An 18,769-nucleotide genomic window follows, 5' to 3' on the forward strand; every position below is an offset into this window, starting at 1 on the left:
GATGCAAAGGAAAGTGAGCAGAACCAGAAGAACAATTGCTATAATGATAATAATATTGTAAAGAGAAACAACTTTGAAAGACAAGAACAGATCAACACACAATGACCCGAATGATCAACACAATTTCAGAGGACTCCTGATGAAACATGCTTTCCACCTTCATATAGAAAGATGATAGAGAGTCTGAGAGGGAAGCTTGAAGTATATTTTGGGGAGGTGAGAGGGGGTACATGGCTAATGTGAAAATGTGTTTTAACAAAAAAAAACCCTAAACAAGTAAACAAACAAAAAAGAAAATGTGTTTTGCTTTACTATACATATTCGTATTTTGTTTCTCTTGCTTTCTCAATAGATGGGGAAGAGTAGAGGAAAAGGAAAGAACTGGTACCAGAAATCAAAATAAAATTTAAATTTAAAAAGTAAAGTGCTTTGCAAATCTTAAAAAAAGAATTTGGAAAGAGTCCAGTGTAAAATAATACATAAGTACATCATGAAAGTTCAAGCATAGTGTTGCATACGATTCATGGTGGGAGGAGTGGGGACTAATGAGATAATGACTATGGAGATCAAAGCAACCTTCAAGGACCATGTGACATTTGAGAAGATTTAAAAGAATGGGCAAGAATTCAACAGGTGAAGAAGGGCAGGGACAGAGCATTTCAGATATAGAGAGGAGACCAAGCAAGGTCCCAGGGACAATTAAATGCAGAGCATGTTTCAGGGACAGTAGTCCAGTTTGACTGGAGTGTAGAGTGCCTGTAAGGGACTATAAAAAAGATGCAGATTGTAGAGGGCCTTGAAGATCAAGCAAAGCCACGTGAATTCTGCTTGGTGAACATTAGGATTCCACTAAAGATTTTTAATCAGGGGCAGGACACGACTAGATATGCATAAAGGAGATTCATTTGGTGGTGCTATGAGGCATAGCTTGGAGAGGAGTAAGAATGGAGTCAGAAAAATCTATTAGGACTCTACTGAAATCATGGTATAGTGAGAGACAGCATGGTGTAGGGGATAGAGTCAGGGAGTTGTTGTTGTTGTTGTTGTGTCTGACTCTTTGCTATTCCAGTTGGGGTTTTATTGGCAAAGATACTAGAGCAGTTTGCTGTTTCCTTCTCCAGTTCATTTTATAGATGAGGAACTGATACTATTTGTCTCAGTTTGCGTTAAGATATTTTCCCTGTGTCAAATAGCCAGTAGGTATCTGAGGCTAGATTTGAACTCATGAAGATGAGTCTTCCTGATTCCAAACCCAGTGCTCTATTCACTCCACCACCTAGCTGCCCCCAGAGTCAGAGAGACCATCATTCAAAACTCTCCTTGGGTATTTTCTAGGTATATAACCCTGGTCAAGAGAATTCCACTCTCTGGGCCTCAGTTTCCTCATTTGTAAAATGAGGAGATTGGAATAGGTTGCCTAAGAAATATCTTCCATCTCTAAATCTATGACACTATGAGGGCTTGCACTAGAGTTGTGGTAATGGGAATAGGAAGGAGAGGACAACAGATTTGAGATTTAAGGCTCTTCACAACATGGTCCCTTCATAAGAATTCCCCTACATTTTACTTCCCTCCACACTCTCCTTGGATTAATTATGTGTGCTATTCCTTGAACTCAATTCTCCATCTCTCCTGTTTTTGTTCTTTTGCACTATCACCTAGAGTGCCCTTCTTCCTTGCCTTTGCCTATTGACATACCTGACTTCCTTCAAAACTCAGCCTAAATGTCACATTCTGCAGAGCTTCCCTCTAAGGTTTACCTTCCCTCTACTCTGTATTTGTTGTGCATGTAGCTATATCTCTCCAGCTATCCACCCACCATCGACCCATCTCTCTCTCTCTCTCTCTCTCTCTCTCTCTCTCTCTCTCTCTCTCTCTCTCTCTCTCTCTCTCCCTCCCTCCCTCCCTCCCTCCCTCAATAGTATATGAGCTCCTCAACCTTTAAAGAAGTGCCTGATACATAGGTAAGTGTTTAATAAGTACTCATTAATGGATAGACTGGAATACCAAAGGTAGACAAGAAGAGGATGAGGGAAAAGTCAAAAATAACACCAACTTTTTTATTTTTTATTTTTTTTTAGTGAGGCAATTGGGGTTAAGTGACTTGCCCAGAGTCACACAGCTAGTAAGTGTTAAGTGTCTGAGGCTGGATTTGAACTCAGGTACTCCTGACTCCAGAGCTGGTGCTCTATCTACTGTGCCACCTAGCTGCCCCAACACCAACATTTTGATCATGGAACACTGAATAAACAGTAGCATCAGTGATAAGCGTCAGGTTTTAAAGGAAAGAAAATCAATTCTGTTCTATACATTTGGAGTTTGAGGTGCTATTAGGACATGCGAATGGAGCTGTTCTTTAGGTCATCTAGGTGGAGAAGTGGCTCTGGAGCAGGGTGGGGAGTGATCAGGGCTAAAGATGTTTGAAGCTAAAAAACTGACAGATTTCCAAGAGCAAAGAGACAAAAGATGACTGAAAATTGGGGAACGCCAACTGGAAGAACTCTGGAAGAGGACAAGGGAAGGTAGTGTCTCTGGAGCCAAGGGAAAGGAGAGATGGTGTAAAATGTGCAGTCGAGTTGGGCAGCTAGGTGGCACAGTGGATAAAACAGCCACCCTGGATTCAGGAGTACCTAAGTTCAAATCCAGCCTCGGATACTTGATACTTACTGGCTGTGTAACCCTGGGCAAGTCACTTAACCCTCATTCCCCCCAACAAAAAAAATGTGCAGTCAACAGGTTGAGGAGAATGAGGACTGAAAAAAGGACCATAGATTTAAAGCTAGAAAGGATCTCAGAAGGTCATCAAGTTCAACCCTTTCATTTTCCAGATGAGGAAACTGGGGTTGAGAGAAGTAACTTGCCTCAGGTGTCCCAGCTCATAAGAATGTGAGGCAGATGATAAGGTCAGTGTTCTACCCATTGTGCCAACTAGCTGTATCCATTAGCTCTCATGTTCAGGTCATTATGGGTGATCTTTAAGTGAGTAGTTCCAGTAAAATGGAATTTATGGAAGCAAGACTAAAAGGGTTTATGTAGACATCAGGTGTATGAAACTTTTCTTTCAAGAAATTGCAATTGCCTAACAAAGGGGGAAAGAGACAAGAGGCTGGAATAGATGGGTCAAATGGACACTTTTTTTTTTTGGACTTCTTAAAAATATTGCTAGACTAGAGCATGGTTAAAGGCAGATGGAAAGGAGACAGTGGGGAGAGAGAAACTAAATATGCATGAGCTAGAGGGAATGAATTTTGAAGCAAGGCCATTAATTCAATAAATGCCTATTAAGTACCTGCAAGGTGCCATCTTTGCATTGGGCCAGGTCCTTGGAGGAGATGTGTTAGTTCAATGCTACTTGCAGGAGCAGAGGTCTTTATCAATGGGACTTGGCCTGCCATTGGCCCAATCCACACAGCCCTTCTGCAAATTAGTGAATGATCTTCTTAGAGTTACTATAGCCAAAAGTTACAGTGGCCACCCAGGGGCCATCTTTGTGCTGATTCTTTCTTACATCCAGGCTGGTTCTCAACTGACAGACATCCAGTCAGCCCATTACTGGATTTGTACCTGAATCCTTTACAGCTTGATAGCAACCATTATAGATTTTAACCTGTTGGCATGGCCATAGACGCCATGGCTACCTCCATGCCACACATGGAGCAAGACTTTAATGGAGAAGTAAAAAGATGATGCAGACCATTCTAAAGGTCATCCAATGTGGGCTTATAGATCTAGAGCTCGGAAGCACTTCAGAGTTCATCTACTCCAATCCCTTCATTTTACCAGTGTGGAAAATGAGGCCCATGGAGGTTAAGAAATTGTAGCAGGAGTAGATAAAGCACTGGCCCTGGATTCAGAAGTACCTGAGTTCAAATCTGGCCTCAGACACTTAACACTTACTAGCTGTGTGACCCTGGGCAAGTCACTTAACCCCAACTGCCTCACTTAAAAAAAAAATTGCCCCAGGGGGCAGGTAGGTGGTGCAGTGGATAAAGCACTGGCCCTGGATTCAGGAGTACCTGAGTTCAAATCCGAACTCAGACATTTCACACTTATTAGCTGTGTGACCCTGGGCAAGTCAATTAATCCCCACTGCCCTGCAAAAAAAAAAAAAAATTAATAAAAAAATTTTTTAAAAAAAGAAAGAAATTGCCCCAGTTCACAGAGGAAGGAAATATAAGAAGTCAGATTTGAACTCTCATTCGCTATATGAACAAAGTCTTAATCTTCCCCTCACCCCCACCCCAACCTCCCCCAGTCCAGAAATAGTTTGGAGACTTCCAACCAGTCTCCCATTCTGTAAAATGGCAAGCCATGAGACCTGGAATTATTAGGGAAGGCTTCATGGAGAAAGGAGAACTTCATCCTCGAAAGAGGAGTCTTTATTTATCTAAACATTTTGATTTCTCTCTATATTTCTATAAGGAGAGGAGCTCCTGGATAGAAATTGTCATTCTTTTGGATCCCGGATGGGAAAGCTCTAAAATAGGTAACAAAGGTAACAATGGTTGGGGGAGGGGTGGGGTAGGAGGCGGAGAAAGCTGTTTTGCTAAAAACCAATCTCTGTTTTATTCTGGGAAACAACACAATGCGACCAACTCTTCTGCTCTTGCTGCCTGTTTCATTCAGGTGCCTCACTCAAATAGAGCCAATTATAGTTATGGGTAAGAACTTAAATGAATTGCAGAAAATGGTGCTTTACAAAACAAAGAGGCAGAACCTGCACATTTCCTGGCCCAGGCTTAGGACTGAACTAGACCCTCTCTCCTGCTCCACCCCTTTCCTTCCTAGCCCTGGGTGTTGATGGCAGAGGGAGGTGACATTTTTAAGAAAATTAAACAAAGGTGGCATTTCCAAAGCTTCTCCCTAGCTGAGGTTTATGTGCTTTGTTAAGGGCCTTGCAAAGCCCATCTCACCAAAATTACAAATTTAGTCATCTACTTGTGCCCTCCCCATGTCAATCTCATTCAATTCATAAAAGAGTGTAAAACTCTTTCTCAGTACTGCAGGAGAGATAAGGACAACTGTGACACAGTCTTGTGCTTATGGAGAATTCAGAGGTGGGGGTGGAGTGGGAAGGTGGTCCAGAGGAGGTGCAATGAGATGGGTCAAAGGGAGGATGTAGTCAGTACATGGACTGGTGTGGGCAAAGACAGGAGGGTAGGATAGAGGGCATTGTGTTTAGGAGAGTAGTATAAATGTAATAGGAAGTAGAGTGAGATAAGGCATCAGATGTCAAGTAGTACCCAAAGGGATGGCTTTTAATTCCAGGCTATGGGGATTTGATCCTCCTCTTTCTGTTTCTACCTCTCCCTTCTCAGCATCCCCATCAAATACTCACTATTCCCATGAAAGCGTTTGCATTGCAACAGGAGACTCCTGGAGATTCAACATCTGAAGCGAAGAAATAAATTGTGAACAGTGAAATTTCAATGATGGAGCTAGGAAGGATAATATTTTGGGGTAAAGGGGTATTTGACCCATATCCTATAGGCGAAGGAGTAAGGCAAGCCATGAGTGGTTTGACCTATTTATGGGTATATTTGTGGATAATGAAGTTTTGCAACTAGGCCTCATTTTCTTTTTCTTCCCAAGCCATAACATATGTTCTGCTTAGGTTCTTGGCCTCACCATTTCCATCTGTGACTTGGGAATAATGACTATCACTATCCATAGTGTTCTTCTTCATCTTCTATGAATATCCACCTATGGAAATTTATACACAATAGGTATCCTATAAATGTTGGCTGAATTAAATTGAATTGGATCCATCTCCTAGCTATAAGCAGTTGAAAAGGATATGATTATAGTATATCTATAGAAGGCAGGTCAACCTTTATGTAACTAAGTCAATTTATAGGGGTTTAAGTGAAAGAGATACTACCAACATATTTAAAAAATAAGAATAAACATATTTTACTAATTTGATATGCAGTCAATGTTACATGAATATGTAACACTCTATGTTCCTTATGGAACAGGGCAGAAGGCCAAGGTCAGATACATAAATATTCATGGGCCAACTTGAAAATCACATTCTGGAAGGAATACTTTTGGATCTACAAGCCCAGGGCAGTCAGTGACTGGAGGAGAGTAGCCATGAGCATAGATTCTGGTACCTTGGGCCTGGATCCGTCTAGGCAAGAAGTAGCATAAATCTTGGCTTCTTCCTCTGGAACTCCCTGACCAATCAGGATAGGGCTTTCAGCAGGATCTTCCAAAGGCCTTGTCCACTGTACTTAGAAGTTAAAATGGTAGGTCACAACCATATTTTTTGGGGGGGGGTGTTTGGTGAGGCAATTGGGGTTGTGACTTGCCCAGGGTCACACAGCTAGTAAGTGTCAAGTGTCTGAGGCCACATTTGAACTCAGGTCCCCCTGAATCCAGGGCCGGTGCTTTATCCACTGCACCACCTAGCTACCCCTAAAACCATAGTTTTTAATGGTCTGACCCCTCTCCCAGTTACCCAGGCTCTAAACCTTGAGGTCCTTTGGATTCTTCCATCTTCTTCAGTCCTCACAACCAAATCCTGGTGACCTATCCTCTGCATATATCTCTGGAATACCACCTTTCCTTACAATTCTCACTAAGACCAAGATAAATCTAGGCCATTTTTATCTGATACCTATATTATTTTAACAGCTTTCAAAATGATCCCCATGCTTTTGTCTTCCCTCCTTCCCTGTCCTCTAATTCATCCTACCCACTACCACCATATGAATCTTCTTAAAATACTACTTTTATTTTTTTCCAAAATAAATTTTATTGAGAATTTAGAACCCCAAAATTCTTTAAAAATGAATGTCAAGGGCAGCTAGGTGGCACAGTGGATAGAGCACTGACCCTGGAGTCAGGAGTACCTGAGTTCAAATCCAGCCTCAGACACTTAACACTTATTAGCTGTGTGACTCTGGGCAAGTCACTTAACTCCAATTGCCTCACTAAAAAAAAAAAAATAATAAAATAAAATTAATGTTAAAAATTGTTTTTGCATGTAATTGGAAAAACATTTAAACATTTTATTGATGGCTTTCATTTTTACATTACAGTTATTTCCAGAAATACTGCCCTCCTCTTCCTTCTGTCCCTCAAAATTTAACTTTCCCTTGTAAGAAAAAAAAAAGCAAAAACAGGTGCCAAAAAGTAACCGTGTTTTACAGTCTGACCCCCTATTTCTCTGCAAAGAGAAGAGAGGTTTCATTATATCTTCTCCAGGATCAGTATTGTTATACATGACTTTTATCATATAACTTCCCTGGCTCAAAAACCTTCAGTGGCTCCCCATTGCCCATAACAGTGTTTCCTATAAATGATACAGTGTATGAGTGAGACATCTAATATTTTCTGCAATAGACTGATCCTTTTACTGAAGCCTCCTGGTAATCAGCTTGTGGCATCTCAGGAACTATAGCAGAGCTCATCCAATTTTCTCAGCTCATGGTGCCCTGCGTGTCTCAGTGAATTTTTTTTTATGACATACCTAGGCCAAAAGAAATACCTAGCAATTCTGTTTATTAAGTAGTTAGGTGGAAAATACAATCATCTTGGGCACCCTAGTAAGTTTCTTGTGGCACCTAGGGTTCTGAAGTACTACGTTTGGCAACTGTAAAACAAGAGGAAATGAAGGATATACTTGGGTGAGAGATACAGAGTATGGAGAGGAAGAGAAGGAATCATTTTTATAAGCCTATTTGCTGTAAGAAGCAAGAACCTTTCATTGTAAATGCAATGTGAAAGTAGAAAGTTCCTGGGCTCTTCAGTCAAGGGACCTGAGTTCAAATTCTGTCTCTGACACTTCCCTGTTCCACCAAGGACAGTTGCTTGACTTCTTCTTTTCTGTTTCCTTATATGTCACGTAAAGGGGTTGAACTAGTTGGCTTCTGACGTCCCTTCCAGCTCCAACTCTGTAATTCTCTAGTACAAATTTTCCATGAACTAGTCCCGGTTTAGGAAGCCCCAACTGGAAAAAAGTGCAGGACGTAGTTCATCCAGATTCCTTGCCTTGAGGTTCAAGGCCCTCTGCAAATTGGTCAATTCCCTGTCTTTAGATGCGCTTTTCATTTTCTTACTAGCACACCTTTGCCCTGGAAGTTCTTCCCTGCCTGGAAGCCCCTCATAGATCCTTCTTCACCCATCCACCCATGCACTACCTTAACTTCAAAATCAAGCTCAATTACCATTTTCATTATGAAAATCTTCCCAGACTCAATCCATGCTGCTGTTTCTCTTCTTTACATTCCTACTGAACTTATAGCTAGGGCCACACTTAGTAATGAGCAATTCCTTTACCTATCCAAGTTTTGTCTTTTGCTTAAATAGCCTCCAAAGAGCCTTGCATAGTGTTAGATGCATGGTAAAGACTCCATAAAAATGCTTTCAGATTTGTTGGGTGCTTTTCCCTTTAAGTTGGTTAGCTAATTTTCTGGGAGACAGCATGATCAGTGTAGCCAAAAGAATGTGTGTGGGGGTGCAGCTAGGTGGTACAGTGGATAAAGCACTGATGCTGGATTCAGGAGGACCTGAGTTCAAGTCTGGCCTCAGACACTTGACACTTACTAGCTGGGTGACCCTGGACAAGTCACTTAACCCTCATTGCCCTGCAAAAAAAAGGCAGAAAGAAAAAGGAAAAAGAATGTGTGGTCAAGTTTCAACCCTGCTGCTCTAACACTCTGCGTTAACTTCATCTTTTTGAGCCTCAGTTTCCTTATCTGAAAACTGAGGTGAAATTTGTCCTAATAGCTCAAAGGAATAAAGTGTGGTCCAGTGGAAAGGGCATAAGATTTGGGGGTCAGCACTTGACACACAGTAAGCATTTAATAAATGTTTACTGACCGATGGACTGGATCAGAAGACCTGGATTTTGGTGATGGTTCTGCCAGTCACTAGCCCTGTGACTCTGGAAGATGATCTGTAGCTCTCTGCTTTTATTTCCTCATATGTAAAATGGGATATTGATGATAACATTTATGGAGTCTCCCTCACAGGGATGTGTTGAGAAGAGAGCTTTGTAAACTTTAATGCTCTCTCTCTTTCTCGAAATATGAGTTATTATTTCGAAGATAAATCATGTGAAACAGATGGGCCACCATCTTGAAAAATATGAAGTGCTAAACAGATGTAAAAGTATAATTGTTCTTTAAGTAGAGACAGCCTGGTGTCATGGAAAGTATTCAGGGAGATCTGAGTTCAAACAGTGCCTCTGATATTTTTTAGCTCTGTCCCTGAGTCAGTTAGCCTTAAAAATGTCTCGGGCTACTCCCTAGTTATGTATCAGCTATGAGGGATGTATGTAGTGTTCAGGGAGGACTAGCACCTCTGGTGAGGGCTTTCTGAGCCCCTTTTAGGGCTGTTCATCCACCTTTGGTGTCTGTCACAACTCTTACCTGTGACTCCAAGAAGCTGTAGTATACTCAGCAGCCACACCTGGGCAAGACCATCTTGGGCTAAACCAGATTGAAGGTAACCATCAGGTCTCAAACTCATCAATGTCTACCCCAAGCATGTGAAGACTTCACCTGATATAATGGGAGGATGAGAGCGATTTGTTCCAATGCTCATGAAGCCTGCTGAAACAGGCATTACGGATTGCTTAGAGCTTGGTCAGACATCAAAGATGTCAAGGTCATTGCCAGTCATTCTGACATTTGTTTTGCCACTGGATTTATTTGACCTTGGAAGAAAGAGTGAGGCTGATTATTTTGTACAACTTTGCCTCAGTTAAATCCAATTTCATGTGCAAGTCATCACCCCATGATGTCACTGGCCCTCTCTGAAAACAAAGGATGAACAACAGCATCAGCTATAAGTGATGGCTAATATCTGCACTATTGATAGAGGAGGTTCTCATATGGGAATATGCTGAAATCATAGAGCCTTTTAATTTTTTAAATGGCAGAGACAGAATTTCCCAATGGATAGAGAGCCAGCCTTGGATATATGAAGACCTGAGCTGGAGTCCTACCTCAGACACACACAGGTTCTATGACCTCCACAAATTATTTAGTGCCTGTAAGTTCTAGATTTCCGGCTTCTATAGGTCTAAATGGTTTTCTCATCTTGGAGCTCCCTATATTTATATCAATGAAATCACAAGTATAAGTTTTATCTCTAATATGGGTTTATCTCTAAGGTGGGTTTGCTAGCAGTAGCTCCTTGGCTTGGACTCTTTTCCAATTGGTTGATAAGTCTTGGTCAGAAGACAATTCAATGAAGGCCAGGGGATCCTTTCCATTTAACTTTCTCTATTGAAGAGAGTAACTAGGCGGCCCTGGAGATACAATGCTCTTCTCTAGCTGGACATATGGACCTAGGATATTCTCGGTAGCATTGTGTTGTATTGAGTTGAATTGGCTGCTCTTTGAGGAAAGAAACGCCAAAACCAAGGACACATTCTCAGATCCTATGACCTAAAGATGTCACAGTCACAGGGATGAGGATGACACTATCTATAAAAGCATGAATGGCTCTGACCAGTCTTTTATAAATGACAAAAAGTAGGTAACACTCTCTTTTGATTCCTTCCCACCTTGGTTTGTAGACTCTTCTCTGTTCTTTTGGCCTTACCTCCCCAGGCTACTCAGTCTCTCACTGGGACAGCCAGGTGGTAGAGTGGATAGAGCACTGGCCCTGGAGTCAGGAGGAAGTAAGTTCAAATCCAGCCTCAGACACTTGACACTTACTACCTCTGTGACCCGGGGCAAGTCACTTCACCCTGATTGCCTCAAATATCTGAGGCCATCTCCAGTCATCCTGATGTATATTTTTCCACTCAACTCAGAAGGCTCTGGAGGAGAAAGTGAGACTGGTGACTTTGCACAGACCTCCTTCACTTAAACTCAATTCACTGCAAGTCATGACATCACCTCCCAACGTCATGGTCCTCTTCAGAATGAAGGACAAACAACAAGAGTCTCTCACTAGAGAGACAGGCACAATTCCAAATCTTTTCCTCAAGCCCTAACACTGCCATCAAAACTTGCCCATTCTATGTCTTATTATCCTAGAACTCTGATTGGCAATGAAACCTAATTTGTCATTAATGATTGATAATTACTTTATACATTATGACTTCCATGGACATTTGCCTTTTAATAGGGGATAAACTAAAGGAGTACTCTAGTTGTGGAATACCAAGTGCCATGGCGAACCTATGACCAACAGAGTATTAGAGGAAAAGAGAGTTCTCAGATCACACAAGAATCTTCACACCTATTCTGCCTACACATAACAGAAGGTCATTCTTGAGTAGCCCCAGAACGTTAGACATAAGACAGCTAGCCCAACTTTGTTTGTGGTTGGAGCTTCGATCCTGCCACCAGGTGGCACTATTTTGGTTTTTATATGTTAAGAGCATGGGGCAGAAGGTGAAGGGTTTCAATCTCTTTGGAGGTAGGCAGAAGTGCTATTTGCAGATCTGGGTTTCTGCATATGGTTTGGAGGAGGCAGAAAGTGGGGAAAATTGAATAAGGGGCCTGACTTCAAGAATATACCTCTGGGTTCCTCCACCCAATCCTAATACCTATGAGTAAAGATCATATCCACAACCATAGTTACAAAAATGAGCATGAACCTAAAATAATCCTTGAAGATGAATAGTCTCATGAAAGTGTTTTATATTAATGGGGGCTTAGAAAATGGTGATGTGAAAATCTAAGTTAGATTGGTGGGGAGAGGTGGAGTCAAATCCCAGTTGTCCCCAAAGAGGGCATTATCCCCAAATGTTCTAATGGGGTTACAGTCTTGTACCAGGGAGGCATTTCTCAGGGGGGTCAACTGATTAAGTATAGACTGGAATCATTGAATCATTGAATACTAAAATATTAGAACTGGAAGAGTCCAAGTCCTTAACAAAATGATGGGATTATAAACATCATGAGTCCCCACCAATGTGATTACTCCCACCATTGGTTATTGATGAATACTGACAAGTAGGATTAGACTTTAGTGCCCTCCATTATCCATTTCTGGACACACACACACACACACACACACACACACACACACACACACCTTATTTTGGTCCTACTTTCCTCCTATTGCTCAGAGCCTCTCTTAAAACAACCATTTAAGAATGAAATGACAATCATCTGGTCTGGCACCCTCATTTTACAGACAAGGAAACTAAAACCTAGAAAGAAGAAATGACCTTCCAGGATTCTAACCCAGGATTTCTGATTCCCGGTCCAGTTTTACTGTAGATTACCTTTTCACTTCAGATCTCAGAAGGTCCTTTTTTTCACCTCTACAAAGTGTTACTAAGTACAGCAAAGATGATCTACTATGAAGTAGAATAAGCACTGATTTGGGGTCAGATGACCTGAATTCAAATTTTGGCTCTGACTCTTACTATAGTGAGACCTTGGACAAAGCCACTTTACCTCTCTGGGTGGGAACTGCTTCTTCTATAAAATGAGAGGGTTGAATCAGATGATGTCATTCCCTTCCCTAAATTTTGCTTGCCATTATCTTTTACTATCTTTCTCTGTATGTACCCTAAGTCCCCTGTAAGCTCCCTGAGCGTAAAAGGGCAAGGAACAACAAGACTACATTTTTTCTAACCTTTGGATATTCCCCCACTGCCTACCAATGTGCTTTGTACTCAATAGATTCTCTCTCTCTCTCTCTCTCTCTCTCTCTCTCTCTCTCTCTCTCTCTCTCTCTCTCTCTCTCTCTCTGTATATATATATATATATATATATATATATATATATATATATATATATATATATATATATGTGTGTGTATGTATATGTATAAAGTATCTATTGTGTACTATATATATATATGTAATATAATTAATATCCTAGGATCATAGATTTAGAGCTAAAAGGAACCTTGGAGATCACTGTCACCAAGTCTAAGCCCCTCATTTTAACATGTAATAGTGAGGCTGATTGAATAAATCAATCAAGGCACCCCCTCCCACTTAAAGTGAATGATAAGATGTTATTCCCTGATATCTTAACCAGGTGCCTCAAAAGAAGCAAATCAATCAAAGGCTTTTCAATTAAGTGTGAAAAGGCCTAGATGAATCTAGATGTCTCTGGTGGGCTATTAGATGAAGGGGAAGTGAAATTTCATAGGAAGAGTGTTCAAATTGAATGAAGAAACTTGCGAATGAAGAAACACTATAAAATGAGAGAGCTGAACTATTGTAGAAGCTGAGAGATTTGAGGTTGGGTGAGCATCTGTTGGAGAGAAAAGGGATGCCTCTGAGAAGGGCCCACTGGCTGGGAGTAGAACACTTTAACTCAGTCACCCTTGGACTCCCCTGGCCCCCACTTTAGCCTGAGGAGGATGTTGTGAACTTTGCAGGTCTGGAGGACTTCCCATCAGGGTCCTAGCAGAGTTCCTGGAACAGCTAAGGACAGTGGCTTTATCAGGAGCCAAGGACAAACTAGACACACAGTCACAGCTCTACAAAAGTCAAGCAGAACAATATCCCATACATAAGACCCAGCAATGAGACCTGTTGGAGCTTGGATATGTGCTCTCTAAGCTTGGGCCCACTTTCCCCTGGATTTGCTGCTGGGAAAGCATGTTTCAGATTTTTTGGGGATATATTTTATGGAAATTGATCTACTAAAAAAAGGCACTTCCCCTCCCCCAACCCTTCAGAAGTATTGCTGGAGGGGATCTAATACCTTCCCCTTAATAACCTGACTTGGCAGTGTAAGGGGAAGTTGGGATATTCATTCCAATGCATGTAACATAAAGGTGAGGAAACTAAGGTTGAGAAGGTTGAAGTAGTTGGTCCAGGGTCATAAAACTAGTGTCTGAAGATGAATTCAAAACCAAGAACTCCCAACTCCAAGTCTAGTACTCTATCCAAGAGGTGTCAAATTCAGTAGGCCACAGAATTCCCCTACAACTAGATTAAAACGTCATTGGGAGGGGCAGCTAGATGGTGCAGTGGATAGAGCACCTGCCCTGGAGTCAGGAGTACCTGAGTTCAAATCTGGCCTCAGACACTTAACACTTAGTAGCTGTGTGACCCTGGGCAAGTCACTTAACCCCAATTGCCTCACTAAAAAAAAAAGCATAAAAAAAAATCATTGGGAGGGCAGCTAGGTGGTGCAGTGGATAAAGCACCGGCCCTGGAGTCAGGAGGACCTGAGTTCAAATCCGGCCTCAGACACTTGACACTTAACTAGCTGTGTGACCCTAGGCAAGTCACTTAACCCCCATTGCCCCGCAAAAACCAACCAACCAAACAAACAAACAAAAAAGTCAGAATGAGACATATATTTTGGGGCAGCTAGGTGGCACAGTGGATAGAGCACTGGCCCTGGAGTCAGGAGTACCTGAGTTCAAATCTGACCTCAGACACTTAACACTTACTACTAGCTGTGTGACCCTGGGCAAGTCACTTAACCCCAATTGCCTCACTTAAAAAAAATCATTGGGAAATGTTTAACAAAAGAAATAAAAATGCAATACAACATTGATAATGTGAATTTGTGGTTTTCTAAGTCAATGTGGCTCACAGGAATCTGTTTCTATTAGAATTTGACACCACTGATTTATCTACTATATTAGGATGCATCTCAGGCCACCCTAGCTCTTGGACCCTGGAAGGAAGGTGCCCTGGCCACTGGCAAACCAAGAACTTTCTAATAAGGTTGTGTCCTCCCATGCCAGCTTCACACAATCTTTCTGCAGGAGACAAGTCAGAAAAGCTGGTGGGGAGGGGCACAATGCTGGCAGTCCTTGCAGGACTGTAGAAAGTAGGTGATGACAAAGCAACTGTGAAATAACCAGAAAAATACCCCGAGCGACCCAGCTGGCACCAGTGCTGCCATTGCCACGTGAATCTTCTCTCCTGCCGGACTGGAGAACAAATGCAGGTACAGGCATTAGTCTAACCAGTAGCTTTGAGAGCTAGTCAGTCTGTCAGTAAAAGGAGCCTATTGGAGGCGAGGACCCCTCCCTCCCCTTCCATAGGCACCAGAAATAAAAACTGGAAGAGGTACTAGCTTTGCATTGCTTTCCTGTGTGCTGACAAACCACCTTGCACAATGATTTGGGAGGGTGGCCCCTCATCTGGCCTGGGCATAACCAGTGACTTCGGTGCTTCCTTGAGCAGGAGCCAAAGAGAACTGAGGAAAACAATGCGTGTGGTGGAAGTGACAATATCCTGGAAGGAAAGAAAGGAAGAACGTTTATGGTGAGCAAGGGACCTTAAATCCCTTTAAGTTCTTTTGATATTTCTTGGCACAGAAAGTCAGCATCTCTAAGCATTAGGCAGGGGAATATAACCTAAGAAAAACACTTTGCAAGACTTGAAGGACTATATAAACACCAGCCATTATCATTACTGGTGTTATAACAATTAGGAATCAGACTTTGGAAAGGGCGAAGATCCATGTCTGCAAAGCACCAAGAATGCATGGTTTTAGTTTCAGGGGGGATAAATATGAATTTAGGTTGTGGTGTGGTTGTCCTTTGTTTTCAAAGAGGTCTGATGACATCATGGTGATGGCTTGACTTGCAGGTGAATTGAATTTAAGTGAGACAGAGTCTCTCTCTCTCTCTCTTTCTCTCTCTCTCTCTCTCTCTCTCTCTCTCTCTCTCTCTCTCTCTCTCTCCCTCTCTCCCCCCCTCTCCCCCCTCTCTCCCCCCTCCCCCTCTCTCCCCCTCTCCCTCTCTCTCCCTCTCTCTCCCTCTCCCTCTCTTTCTTCATCTGTGAAATGGGGGGGGTTAATTCTGGCTTTCTCTACAGAGTTGTAGTTTAGGGGTTAATTAATAAAATTTGAAAAACAATGAATTCCTGTCATCAGGTGCTCCATGTTAAAGGCTCTATGGCTCTAGCATTCTGAGGAGCTGGTGAGGGTGGGGGGAGAGAGAGAGTTCTTCTCAATGGTTTTTTCAACCTGGTACTTATCTGACATTTTCCATGCTAGATTCAGCTATTGAAGGCTAAGGGTGTGACTGAGGTTGTTCTTTTAACTCCACTTTTTTCTTCTTCTGGGTTTTTACCTGGCTGATTCTTCATTATCACTGATAATATAAGCTCATGGTCAAAAATCAACCCCTAGAAAGTAAGGTGCTCAAGTTTAAACAAAGCACAAGGAGGATTGGGGCTCCTGATGGGGAGTTTCTGAAGACAGGATCAACATAGCTGATGGTGTGATTTGAAGAATCCTGAGTAGGCCTGACACCCTGAAATATGTACCCCTCTACCATGAATTAAATGCAATCAATAAATGAAAGTGTTCTCTGGGAAACAAAGCATATTAAACTGGGACCAGTTACTAAACAAACACTTCAGGGTGGCTTTGCTTTTCAAGTTTTCTTGCAGCATGGGACTCTGATGCCAGGCAACTAAGTTTCAGCGAGGAGGAGAGGGGGAAAGGTTTAGAGCCCAAGTTTCTGCCTAGACCAGTAAGATAAAGCGGGGAGGCATCTTGGGGCAGTATGTAAGGGCATTGGTCACTACATGGGGTGAAGAGGGGAAAGAAAGGGTGGGGTATAGCTGACCACAAAACTGGCCTAAGGTTTTCAATGGCTGGTCCAAAGAAGAGATCAAATATGGAATCATTTTGAAGCTGGGAAGGCTCAATGTGCTCTCTCCTCACTCTTAACTGGGCATGTGGGAGTGGGGGAGGGGAACTATTCTGTCTTCCTAGGTCAAGCATTGTTTTAGGTGAGACAGGGAAAGGGCTCATGTTTTCAATCTCCAAGGTATAATTCATGCTTCTGATTGGGTAGTTTTACATCCCCTCCCCCCCCACACACACATACATACATACATACACACCACCTCTTCCCCTACAACCCCGTCTTGGAAAAGAAATGGGATGTTCATTAAGGTGTTTGCATAAAATCCTTTTTGCAAATGAATGTTTTAATAAATCATAGGAGATATGAGACAGAAGGTACTTTAGAGTCTATCTAGTCTAACTCTCTTTCTTTATGGTGTGACTTGGCATTTTCAGGTTGAACATTCATTTTGAGCTTATTGTGGTGGTTGGTGTAAGATATTGATCTAAACCTAATTTCTGCCAGACTATTTTCCAGTTTTCCAGTACTTCTTGTCAAAAATAGTCCTTCCATTTCTCTTATTTTACTGACAAGGAAGCAGAGACCTGGAAAAGTGAATGATCTTCCCATGGCTACCCAGCTAGTTTTTGGCAAAGCAAGGAGTAGAACCTAAAAGAAAGGTGGCATAAGAGAGGCAACATTTGTCCTAGAAAGAGGACCATAACTGTAATTGTAGCCAGAAGGCTCTCCATGGGACAGTGAGCAAGTTATTTCATCTTAGTTTCCTTATCTGTAAAATGAGGGCAGCAATATCTGTCAAGAAAACACTTTGTAACCTACAACACACTATATAAATGTAGTCTATTGCTACTTTTAAGTAAGCCTTTAGCTCCTTCTTTAGGGGGAGAAATAAGAGATCTTATAACAAGAAAAGAATGTTCCTTCATTTCTGCTAGAGTAGAATTGAACACGGGTATTTATGATGATTTGGAGTGAAAAGATCAGGGTTTGAATCCCAGCTCTTCTACTTACTACTTCTGGGATGGGAGGGGAGGGGAGGGGATAGGATGGCATAGGATTGGATAGAATAGGGACTGAACCTGTGATTTGATTGATATTAGGATTAAAGATAAAGAAGTTCCTTTGACCAATGCAGCTTGGTGCATTTCTGCAACACAGAATATTAGAGAGTAGGTTAGTGTATTTGGAGGGTGACCTGTTTGCCTGGGGTAACAGCCAGTACACATCAGAGGTCTTTAGGTTTGTTCTCTATCTACTACATCAAGCTGTCCCTATATTCCCTGTGTCATGTTGGACAAATCATTTAACCTCTGTGCCTCAGTTTCCCCCATTTGCAAGATGAGTTTGGGCTTTCAACTCCCATTCTGATGATCCTACGAGCCAGTATGCTGCTCAGTTGTGTCCCTGTTTGCAAGGTTATTTTAAAAGTCACAACACTGCTGCCCTCCTTGTCAGGGATGAGCTGTTCTTTTCAAGTACTGTTACAAGGTTCTGTGTTGAAAATCACAACTCTGTATACCAAAAAGATGATCTGCTCTTCCAAAGTCTTGCTAACCCCCTGGGTTTGTGTGTTGTGCTGAAAGGTGGGTCACATGCTTTACAGAACAGTTTCCTAATATAGCGTAAGCTTGGCAGGGAAGGAGCATGTCACAGGCACAAACAGAAAAAAAAATTAAAGAGGGTATTTGTAAAGTCTGATATGATAGTTTTCATGGTTGCTTCAGAGGGAAAATTAGAAGGCAGAGATAAGCTAAACAATTTCTTTAAATCCCAGTCAACTTTTATCTTCCCTCTGACACTGCTTGGGAGTTGGTGTGTGCATGTGATGCATTTACTGGTTCCCTTTGATATCCATCCTCCCACCTCTGGACATGGGTCTTTGACTCAGCCCTGTCTACCTGAAATGATGCATGGCCTTCTGTGGGTCTTAGCTCTTCTCAGGGAATTTGTACCACCAGACCCAGATGAACGTCCGTGGGTATCTTCCTGCCAAAACCTTAATTCAAGACTTTATTAACAGCGGGATAGAAAATGTAATTCTGTTTGTAGTAGTGAATGAGCTGGCTCCTGAAGAGCAGCGGGAATTGGCTCTCCAGGGAGGTGGGAGCATTAAGGCCTCACACTTCCAGGTGAAAGGCTCATTGTTCTAAGAGAAAATACTAATTGTTTGCTCTCTTTGTGGAGTTTTGCTGTTAAATTCTTATTCACTATCACTGCTTGGGTTGCAGCAAAACAGCCTCTTGCTCTTACCAATACATGACTGTCTTTT

The 18,769-nt window shown here is 42.0% G+C and overlaps 1 protein-coding gene across 1 annotated transcript in view; it reads left to right on the forward strand.

Moving 5' to 3' along the window:
- The first annotated feature begins 14,980 nt into the window (after positions 1-14,980).
- Positions 14,981-18,769, forward strand: part of IQSEC1 (IQ motif and Sec7 domain ArfGEF 1) — an 801,393-nt gene continuing 797,604 nt past the window's right edge. The window contains exon 1 of the mRNA XM_043980833.1: positions 14,981-15,163. Coding sequence (XP_043836768.1) covers positions 15,015-15,163 — 149 coding nt within the window. The 5' untranslated portion in view covers positions 14,981-15,014. The remainder of the gene's footprint in view (positions 15,164-18,769) is intronic.

Source organism: Dromiciops gliroides, chromosome 1 (genome assembly GCF_019393635.1).
Source record: "Dromiciops gliroides isolate mDroGli1 chromosome 1, mDroGli1.pri, whole genome shotgun sequence".
Lineage (NCBI taxonomy): Eukaryota > Metazoa > Chordata > Mammalia > Microbiotheria > Microbiotheriidae > Dromiciops > Dromiciops gliroides.